At 47.9% G+C, this 11,445-nt stretch overlaps 1 protein-coding gene and 1 long non-coding RNA gene across 2 annotated transcripts; both read left to right on the forward strand.

Annotated features, from left to right (window-relative positions):
• Positions 1-873: 873 nt before the first annotated feature.
• On the forward strand, positions 874-4,356 carry LOC125508417 (uncharacterized). Its single transcript, XR_007283458.2, has 2 exons — positions 874-3,127; positions 3,622-4,356. It is a non-coding gene; the product is annotated as an uncharacterized LOC125508417 (long non-coding RNA).
• Positions 4,357-9,068: 4,712 nt separating this feature from the next.
• On the forward strand, positions 9,069-11,016 carry LOC125508418 (transcription factor PCF3). The gene has a single exon (XM_048673128.2). It carries the CDS (start codon positions 9,340-9,342, stop codon positions 10,591-10,593), a length of 1,254 nt encoding a protein of 417 aa, XP_048529085.1. The 5' UTR covers positions 9,069-9,339; the 3' UTR covers positions 10,594-11,016.
• The last annotated feature ends 429 nt before the right edge of the window (positions 11,017-11,445 follow it).

Below are 11,445 nucleotides of genomic sequence, written 5' to 3' on the forward strand. Positions count from 1 at the left end.
CGGCCAGCGCCGCCCTCCCTCCCTCCGGTCACATCACGTCATCAATTCCGGCCTCCGCGTGCTCTGGGCCGGCATGTTTGCGGCGCGGTAAGCTATGCGTGCATCAGAAGAAAAGTGCGGGAGAGGCGGGTGACGGGTTTTTGGTGGGACAAGGCGGGCAGAAGCGGGCTTGGGAGCGGTCGAAACTTTCGCAAACCTCCTCCATTTTTATCTCCGGTTTGCGAGAGAAATCGTATCCGGACCGCCCCGTGGATCAATACAGGTCGGCGTTGCATAGCTTCCGCGGTCCGAATAGCGCGGTTCGAAAAGTTATGAAAGGTTTGCGGGTCGGCGTTGAAGATGCCCTTAGAATGTGGGTGGATGATCACCTTTTCCTTTTGTTTAACCATCTTCATCTTATCTTTACATTTTTAAAAAGTTGATCTTCACTATTACCAATTATCTCAACACGCACACTGTCCACATCAGCTTCATGACAGGTCAATGTTCACATGAGCCTAATTCTTAACATGCATGATGCCATGTCATCCCACTGTTACCAGCTGACGAAGTGGACCGAGAGGAGCAGCCCTCCCATCTAATCGTTTTGTCTCGCTTTTTTCTGTGATTATTTTTTGCTGCTTCGGTTCTTAACTGCGCACCACTATGTAACGCCTGACCGCACATTTCCTTATCCTTCGGTTTTTTTCTGGATCGATTCCCCATCAAAGCACCGATCGGTTCGCTTTCCTTCTCCACTTCTGTTTCTTCCCCACAGGATAAATATTTCTCAAATGAGGAAAATTCACTGTAGGTCACAAAACTTGAGCTGGCTGACACTTTAGTACCACTACTTTAAAATATCCGAACTACGGTTCATGTACTTGCACAGAGGGTTCACTTTGATCCGTATGTATATTTTCGTATACGTATTCGCTGACTTGGCCAAGTCAACTGCCGTCAGCTAGGCTTTGACCACCATTTGATCGAGCCTGGGTTAATACTACTGCATCCGGGTATTTTTTGCAAAATTGCCAAGACCTGGTCGGACCGACCGCGCACCTGGTCGGCCTGCTCCCTTATCCCCTCGCTCTCCTCTTCCTCTCCTCCGAACCTAGCCCAACTCCCGTCCCCAGGGGGGCGACCGGGAGACGCGCCGCGCCCACCCAGGCTGGCAGCCGGGCCTCTCATCCACACACACACACCCAGCCCGGCGACCGGGAGATTATCTTTCTTCCCCGTACGAATCCGCAACGGTGGCTAGTTGGCGCCGGAGACGGGGGTCGGGAGTCGCCGGCGAGCAGTAATCTAATCTAATTGGTGCTTATCAGGTGAGTGGGGGAATCTGCAGGCAGAGGTGGGCGGCGGCGAGGCGAGGGATGTTGACAGCAGAGGAGGGAGGTGATTTGGGAGGCCCTAATCGAATCGAAGCTGGAGCCGGGAGGAATCGAGAGGGGAGGCGCCGGAATCGAAAATCCCGTGGCTCTGACCTGTACCGCCTGAGCGGAGAGGGAGAGGAGGAGATGGACCGCCGTCGTGGAGGTTGTGGGCATCGACGGAAAAAGGAAAGATTTGGCCTTTGTTTGATTGTGCTGCCTCGATGGAAGTTGCAGTTTGGTGGTGGAAAGGAAGTAGAGTAGTTGGTGGCGGCGGTGACCGGCGATTTAGGAGACGACCCGGTAAAGGCCGCAGCAGGGAAAGAAAGAGGTGACTTTGTCTTTTCGTTGGTGATTCTGCCGTCGCCGTCGCCGTCGCCGGCGTTGAGGTTGCAGTTTGAATGTGGTTGAAAGGAAGCAGGACGAGGCGGCCGTAGCCATGCTGGGTCTGGAAGACCGGCCGGCCGGCGGGCACAAGTCCGTATTTTGCGCGCGCGCGAGAGAGAGATTTGTTTTTGTTTGTTTGCGAGAATATTTGAATAGAGAGATATCGCGATGCCGGTTTGATGTTTGGCTTGCGCGGGCGACACGTATGCTGGCTCGCTGGCTAGTCGTGTCGTGCTTGACTTGACTGCCGAGCCGTTCGAATCGCCGGTTTCACCTTCTTCTTCTTCTTGTATGTAAGACAATATTGTACTAGTATATACTAGTAATAAGAAGCACCTTTATTTATTTATGAAAAAGTCTAAAATAAATCTTAAATTTATAGGCGAAAGCTAAATCAAACCCTGAACTTTCAATCCCGGAAATCAGCAAACCGAACTCTTCGATCCCGGTCTATTTTAAACATTGAGGGCTTTTAGGTGGTATTCGCTGACGTGGCAAAGATTGTTGACTGGCTAGCTGGACATTAGGATGAAATGGGCCAGCTCATTAGTGCAGCGCCCATACAGTCTGCTTTATCTTTTTTTTCGTTTTTCTTGTTGTTTTCTTCATTGTACATTTTTCGTAATAATAATAAATTATTTTACATTTTCGTAATGCCAATAAATACTTTTTTTAAATTACACGAACCCACTTCTCTTCACTTAGGAGTGACAAAAAATATTAGCATCAAACAGTGTGCTTGAGACGCCTCGCGGTCGCACCTTGCCAATAGATATGAAGGATGCTGACTATAATCGTTTGCCTACAAAATATTGATTATATATCGGGCGACACACTCACATATAAGAACAGACAGGAGCGTTCCTAGATGAAACATTTTTAAAGAACTTTTGAAACATTTCTTGAGAAAAATGTGAACAATTTTGAAATAGGTAATATTTTTTAAAATGCAAATAATTTATGAAATTCCAAAAAAAAATTTGAAAAATTTGACACGGTAACATTTTTCCATATACACTTTTACATTTTGTAAAGCTATACAACATTCTTTTACATTGTAAAGATTTTTTAAATTTTGTTCAGGTTAAAATATATGTTCACAATATTTTTCAAAAACTGTTATGTTTCAACAGTGTTCACTTTTCCAAAATTGATTGTGTTCGCAAAAATATTGTTCGTTTGTTAAAAAAGTATTCAGAATTTTCAAAAGTGTTCGCACTTTTGAAAAAAAAAATCGGAGATTTCGAACATTGTAGGGCCTTCACGTCTTCAATTGTTGTTTGCCCTTAACCAAATATTTTCAAATCTCAACGCAGGGGTTAAATTATCCCGGCGTCTTTTTTGTAGCAGTGCCATCCAATGCTTCTTGTGGCTACAAGGACGAGGTGAGCAGCACCAGGTCGCAAGTTCGAGTTCCGCTTTTTTTGTATTTTTTGTATTTTTAATACGGGCACAGTGATTCTCTCACCAGCCGACGTGACCGCCGAGCATGGCGCTCCACGCAACGGCCCAACGGTGCGCGCACCTCCAGTTCCAGCACGGGGCCATCAAAGACGCCTAGGACCACGCCTAGCTATAGGTGCGCGGTGTCCCAGGCTCCCAGCCCGTGCGCGGTCGGTCCGACCAGGTCTTGCGATTTTGCAAAAAAAAACCCAAATGCTGTAACATTAACCCAGGCTTGATCAGGTGGCGGTCAAAGCCTAGCTGACGGCCGCTGACTCGACCAAATCAGCGAATACGAACACATAAACGCACATATGGACCAAAATAAACCCTTTGCGCAAGTATATGAACTGTAGTTTGGGTATTTTGAAATAGTGATACTAAAGTGTCAGCCGGCTCAAGTTTTGTAACCTATGATGAATTTTTCTCTTCTCAGATCCTCACGGTGTAGCGGCTAGACGACAATCGCCGTGTGAGGGCACTCCTCATGCTCTGACCACCAGTTCGCTTACCTCGCTGATCTTACTCCCCTTCGACGCCTCTCAGGGCGATGGGATGTGGCCGAGCCAGCGCAGCCAAATCAACCTATAAACGCGACATCGCTCTGCTCCGGGCTCTCCTCATGCTGGTGGCCTCTGAGGCGCAGGAAGCGGCCATCCCCGCCGCCGCCACAGATCTGGACAAGGAGTTCGGGTTCCAGCTGGAGGAGCTTTGTAAGGAGAAGCTCGCGGGATGAATGGGCGCCGTGTTCCTCTGCTAGAAGAGCTCTGAGGAGTGGCCGTCCCATGTTGAGGAGTGGCCCAGTGTTTTCTGATTGTCTTATTTGATGTGGTGATTTGTTCGTATCCCCTTCTCTCCTCTCGGCAGGAGCGCAGTTGGCGAAGCAGTACTTAAGGCAACCCCATGTCTTCCGAATTGAGAAGCAGCCCTAGCGAGTCTTGTGTACTTCCATTCATATGTTCCTCTTATGTGTTTAAATTCTTCATTTTCTTCCTTCTCCAGTATGTATATTCAGTATGTGCCACGTGCTAGATGAATGTTGAAGGCATGCCCAGTTGAACTGTCTGTCATGCCATTTTATTTTCGATCAGTACCAGCCTGTATGTTGATTCTCGGGCTCTCAAAAAGATACTGTATTGGGTTCTTTGAGCTACATATCCGTGGCTAAAGGTGAAGCCCTCGGCCCAATTGACACTTGTATGATAATTCTTCATATTTAACCACTTTTCTGTGAATTAGATTAACTAAATTGGTTTCCATTATTTTGATTTGTATATGTTCACATAACTGTAGAATTAGCAATTTTGTTTCGGGATTAAACAATTGGTACAGTTCTATGTGGTTCAGTGTGATTGTCCCTTTGATTCTTGTGCACTATTGACTATTGTTCCTGTTAGATGTTAAAATAGTTTAATTTTAGTTTTATTTACATGCATGGCCATTCCAATAAAATTTAATTGTTCAGGTTTGTAATTTTCTTGATTCATGCAACTCCTTTTTTGTTTTAGCTTTTGTCCTTTAACACTTGTTGCAAATATGATGGGTTGTCGAATATTCTTTAGGTATATACGTGTTGCAAGATTTCATTCAAGTTTCAGTATAGTAATTTCTCGGTGGTGTCGTCACAGATTTCAAATAGTAAAAACTGTGCACCTGTCGACACCACATTTCTTTATAACATTGTCTATTCATGAAGTCTCTTTATACCTACAAACAGGGAATGTTCTCAAAGCTGCATAAGACCATATAGGAGTACTCGCTAACTCAATCAAAGGTAATCCTTTAATTTAATCAGTAGAGTAGTAAATATTTCACGCAACTACCTTCAGGTTAATCCTTGATGCGCGTGAGAAGACATTGTATCACCACACAGCCAACATTTTTTCCTTAATGTGCATCTCTTAGCCAACAATATTTCCTTAATGTGCATCTCTTAGTGAGTTAATTGGCATATGCTAACGTCCCGCAGCAACGCTCTTCTAGTTCCAATCATGGCAGAGGCACCGAGCTGACACTATGAAGCAGTGGGGCTTTCCTTCTTTTTGGACCCAATATGGAATTGCAAGGTTCTGTTTTTGTTTATTATATAAGGATTCTTTAATAATGCAACGAGGGGTGTGGGCCAGGCTGGAGTTGACTGGCAGGAGACGTCTTTTCCACCCACCCACCCACACCCACCCTGGAGCCTACTTGTTTACTTGCCGCCCGCATCATGTGATTTTTTTTGCATATATCTACTCTCCATGCTTATTTAATCTTGTCATGTTAATGTGCAGATAAAAGACATTCTTCGCGATCAGTTTTTATATCACCGCATAATTTAGGTATGCTCACTTGGATTGGACTGGGATATTATTTTTTGACAGCTAATTTGGGGGGGGGGGGGGGGGGGGGGCGAGAGAGATTGGTGGTGTTGGGATGAGCTGTCTGAGCAGCATTGATGCTCCCCACTCTGACACCCTCCACCTGCACTGTCTCCCATGGCTCCACATCCCCCCTTGTTTCACACCATGCATCCAGCCCCATGTGAAAAGCACGCCAGAAATTAATGGCTGTGCGTTCCATATTTCACCAACTTTTCCCTCGTTGCATGCTCCAATCTCATACTCCTGTGCAAAATGCACACCAAACATCAGGAGTTCGCCACCTATACTAGGCCAAAAGAAATACTCCTACCAGGGTAAAAGAGATTTCAAATTTTTGGGTGAGCATGGAAGACCGAGTCTGTGTGGGTGCACATGTGTGTGTGTGGGACTTTCTGAGGCTTTTTGCTGCGCTAGGCGCAAAGAGGAAAAAGGCAGCGGAGGCCGCTCCATTTCCCTTCCTCCGCTCGCTCTTTGTGTCCATCCATCCATCCGTCACCCCAAGCGAGGCCCCACGCCCACTTTGGACCAACTCCGCCTCCAAATCCAAATCATTAGAAAAGACTACAAAGGAGCAAACGAAAAAAGGGTGGGAAAAGGTGTCACCACCATCGCCCTGCACTGCATGCTCTCAGTAGTCAGGATCCCGGCGTACCACCACGGATTTTACAGGTCTATGACCATATTTTGATCTTCCTTTAATGCAAAGGATTTTTGAATGATTGGAATCCCTGGGATTTTTTCTACTTCTATGTTGATTGATCATTTGATTCGTAGGATTGAATTTTCTTACGGATTTACTTTGTACACATTTCATCATGTGTTTTCCTCTTTATGTGTTTTCACAATCATGCTAATCAAATAGGCCCTTAATCTCACGACACCATAGAACCACGCCGAGAACTAATAAATGAGTAAAGTATTGATGAATTTGGACACCCACCCGGAAAAAAAAAGAATTTGGATGCCCGTGTACCATCGGCATGTTTGACTACCTTTATTAAGCATGTTTCGTTTGGCTATATTTGGGTTTTTATTTTCTTTTTCTTAAAAACAAGGATGACCTCCAACCTCTGCATCAGGATGATGAATGCAATTAATTACTCATCAAGTTTGGCTATATGTGATGGAACAAATGTTTCATTTAGGACACGGCTATTTATTGATGGAGGGTGCGTTCGACGTAGACATAGTAAAACTATACTTTCATCTTCTATATCTAAATAGAGGCACCCCACTAAGTGATTTTCCTGCCTTCTCGTGAAGCCACGTCACCCCAATTGTTACAGCCGTTGATTCAGTAAAGTTGAGAAGTCACAGCCGTTTGATCAAAGATTCAGGAAATTACTAAGCACTGCTACCGCTAAGTATACCGATTCGTGCTTTTCCCAGCCATACCGCTCGCTGCTGGCCTCCGACTCAACTTTTTGGGCTGAGCGTACATTTCAGCGATTTTTGGAGACTAAAAAGCCCATTGAAAGCCCATGGGAGACTATGATGACCCACTCTTCCCTGAAGAAGCATCCGTGAAGAAGCCTTGCCTAAAAAAACCTTGCGTGACCGCGCCGCCGCCAGCCGCTGCGACCTGCGCCTTCTGTCTCCCCATAAAACGGTTTCCACTTCCTCTCTATCTTCTTCAATCTCCATCAAATCCCACTATTATTTTGCAATAGAAACGGTTCCTTTTCCCTCATTAAATCCCACTACTCTGGCGATTCAATTGCTCCTCCCATCTGATATTTCTTTTCGGTCGTGCGCGAGGCAACGAGCGATGGTGAGAGGTCCCTCTCCGGCCGTCCCCGCTATGCCTCCGGCTTCCCGGCCGTAGGCGCACCCCGCACTAGAAGCAGAGCACCTTGCAGAGGATGCAGCCGCGCCGAGATCGGCCCGACTATTACCTTGCGGAGGCGCGCCGGCGGCCTCGGCAGAAGGCCGGGAAGACTCCCTGTGGCGGCAGTGAACCATGCTCGGTGCCGACGCATCTCGTGTGTCCTCTGCTCACCTTCCCGACCACGCGACAGGGCCGCAGGGCCAGTATAGTGTCGACTGTGGTTCATTAGCCCAAGTTTATGAGCGTGTAAATCATCGTCTTGAACACCAACCCTGACGACGTTCAGCCGGATGTGTACATCACGGGCTGTATAAGACTTCCGCATGGGCCTGGCGTCGAGGGGAGATCACGCGTGCAAGATAGCTGCTGATAGTCTCATCCTCGAGCATCACGACGACCTTGGAATTGATTAGGTGCATCAGCAGGATGCTTGACGACCTCCACTTGCACATCCATGTCCAGGTACTACAAGATATACATGAGTCGACATATTTTCCCTTTGTTTTCAGATTTTGCTGAACCCACCTATTGATTTGAATCCTGAACCAAGAATCAACCTCACGTCATCCATTTGCCAAAGCTGGAGACCGTGGCATCTGACAGTACATGCACTTGCGTCAGAATTACAATACATGTTGGTTTCATCTATTTAAGTGATGTGTTATAGTCTATGACAACAAATTTATGACCATTGTTGATTCAAGATACTTAGGTTGCTAGAAAGATGTTTGATGACGTGACTCTTCTACTATCTACCAAATTAAAGAGGATTGAGAAGGTAAGAATGTTTAGCGTTCTTTCTGTTAAGATTTACTCCGTTTGTATCGATCGAATAAATTTCTGGTGCCGATAAAATAAACGATTCAATCAGATTAACCCTATGTCTATCCAATATACTTCTGTCAACTAGACAATGCAATATGGTTCAGTCAGATTCATGAAATCCTTTATTTGCCTCAAGTATAGCATGCATAGTTTAGCAGTAGTAATATTCTTTTGTCAATTTTTCCAAACACATATATGCAGCAACCAAAAGATGAATTAAAGGAGACACAAACATCAACAGAAGGAAATATGGGAGAAAGCTTTTCACAAATACTATGTTCGTAATGTTTAAATTTTTGCTTGATATATAAAACTCTGACAACCACCCTCTCATATTTATTGCACTGTTTAGACAAGAAATTTGGAGAAAGCGAAAACATAGAGAAAAGGAATGATGGTAAAAGAAGGTTCTTAATTGAAGAAAAATATTATTTCACTATAAATAAAGATATGCGCTTAATCTGAATGATAATGTTCTTTCTTTTTCAATAATCTTTTTGTTATAGTTTTTACGGTTTTATTCTTAAAGTAAATTTTTTTGCTCAATTTCCCGCCGCAACGCGTGGGATATCTACTAGTTTACTATATTTTGTCAGACACATACAAGGCTTACAGTGTCGTGATAAATATTTCAACTTTGTGTTCGCTATGTCTATAATGCGTTCATTAATTAGACATAATCAGCCACCTACCATCGACGAATCAATTAAAAAATCGAATTATGGGGCAACAAAAGTGGAAATGTGCTGGCAGGAAAAAAAGGGAAATGTGGAAAAGGAAAGGAGACATCAGTCCCCAATATCTTCTCTAGGGTTTATAGAATCATGGAAAAGGGCCATAAACAATACCCAAGGGAAACCCCACCCCTCCCGTCTCTCTCCCCTTCCCTGTCTGTCTGTCTGTCTGTCTCCATCTCTCCCCTCCTCCGTCCCCGCTCCCCTGCGCCTCCTCCCAACCCCACCCGGCCACCACCCCGCCCCACCCTGCGTGCCCGGCACGTGCTCCTCTCCCTCTTCAACCCTAACTCCGGTGACTACCCGAACGCGTGCGCGCGGACCACCGGGCAGGCCAAAGGAGCCGCCTTTTCATTTCTTCCTTCTCGGGAGGAAGGGAGGGAGGGTTCTTGGGGACGCGCATGGACCATGGCGGCGGCAGCGGTGGGGGTGGAAGTGGAGGCGGGGGCGGGGGCGGAGCGCCGTCGAGCAGCAACAGCGGCGGGGGAAGCGCCGGGGGCACGAGCGGAAGCCGTGGCGGCGGCAGCGACCATCATCCGCACCACCCATTCTACTACGCAGGCCCAGCGGAGCCCAACAACGTGCAGCAGCAGGCGCAGCCGCAGCAGTTCATTGGGTCGCTCGCCATAACCCCCGTCGTCACCGACCAGGCCCCGGCTTCCTCGGCGGAGAAGAAGGCGGTCGCGCCAGTGACTCCATCGGCCGGCGCACTGGCGAAGCGGCCATCCAAGGACCGGCACACCAAGGTGGATGGCCGGGGAAGGAGGATACGGATGCCGGCTCTGTGCGCGGCTCGGGTTTTCCAGCTTACGCGGGAGCTCGGCCACAAGTCCGACGGCGAGACCATCGAGTGGCTGCTGCAGCAGGCGGAGCCAGCCATCCTCGCCGCCACCGGCACCGGCACCATCCCGGCCAACTTCTCCTCCCTCAACATCAGTCGCGCGGCCTCCGGCACCAGCCGCCCCGCGCCATTCCCCGCCCTCGCGCTCCACCCCCACCACCCCCACCACCAGTCGCCGCACCCGCAGCACGACATGTCCACCATGCTGGGTTACCACCACCTGCTCCCGCCGCCGCAGGAGCCGCCCCAGGACGCAAATAGCCCCGGTTCCTTCATGAGGAAGCGGTACCGAGAGGACCTGTTCAAGGAGGACGATGAGCGGCAAGATCCTAACGCGCCCAAGGCGCGCGAGCAGCAGGCGGCGCCGCCCGCCGCAATGTGGGCCGTGGCGCCGAACAGCGCGGCCCCTGGAGGCGCGTTCTGGATGTTGCCCGTGTCCGCGAGCCAGGCTGCCGCGGTTCGGCCGACCGAGCAGCCTATGTGGTCTTTCGGCGGCGGCGGGGGGAGCAGCACCGTGCAGGCGCCGCTGCAGTTCATGTCAACAAGGGTGAACTATCCCGGCAGCGCCGGTGCGATGGGCGGCATGCCCGACACCAACATCGGCATGCTTGCTGGGCTCAATGCTTACGACCGCGGCGGTGGGGGCGGTGGAGGTACGGAAGAAGAGCAGCAGCAGCAGCAGCAGGAGCAAGACCAGCAACAAGAAATGGAGCAGCAGCGCGACGGCAGCGGCGGGGGCAACGAAGGCGAAGAGGACGGCGACGACGACAGCGGCGGAGAAGAGGAAGGCCATGGCGACAACAGCTCACAGTAAGCAAGCTCGCATGATGAAAAACTCTGAATCCACCATGATCATATCGCAATCGTGCTAGTGGGGTGGGCTAGAATCGAATCCTGGGATTGGCCGAGGCCATCATTGGACTGCTCACTGCTGGGTTAAGAAGAAGATTGCAGAAATGGATGATGGAAAGGAAGAAAGCAACTGAATGCAAGAACAAGACTTGTTGCTAGTCCTTAGGCCTCGTTATTTTTGGTGGTATTTTTTTGTCTGTTTATTTTATTTTCCTTGTTGGATGGATTGATCCGTGATGAATGATTGGCATGTTTAGATGGGTGCGATGATTGGTAGTGTTAGTGGGTCCCGACTCAGGAGGGTCCAGGAGGAAGAAACCAGTTTTATTTGTACAGTTGATCATCTTGATTTGTGCTGCAACTTCGGTTCTTGTTTTATCTTTCACCATTGTTTTCATGTGCTGTAGTTGCACTAGCACAATTTTATTCCAGGTATTTTTGTGTGCTTGTGTCTCTTGCTGTTTCCTTGTACGAGGGGCAATGATCCTGCTTTTGTGCATGCGCTTGCCAAGTCAATCTGCGGCTCCAATTGTAGCAGGTGCAGCTAACAGGAGAAACATATTTCCTCTCATTTGTAGTAGTAAATGTTAACAGCATATGTAGCCATCTGCTGGTCACTTTCTAAATAGAATTAAAACACGTGAAACCAGAATTCAGAAGTGGATTATATCACAACCATAGCACCATTTGTAGCAAATTCGTGCGTTTGATGCAGACCCTTCAAATTCTTATTTTTAAACACAATACAAATCGCAGATGCTCATATACATATACAATCACCCTTATGAATATACACCCTCCTCTATGAGTACCT

Source organism: Triticum urartu, chromosome 5A (genome assembly GCF_056163025.1).
Source record: "Triticum urartu cultivar PI428250 chromosome 5A, HENAU_Tu73, whole genome shotgun sequence".
Lineage (NCBI taxonomy): Eukaryota > Viridiplantae > Streptophyta > Magnoliopsida > Poales > Poaceae > Triticum > Triticum urartu.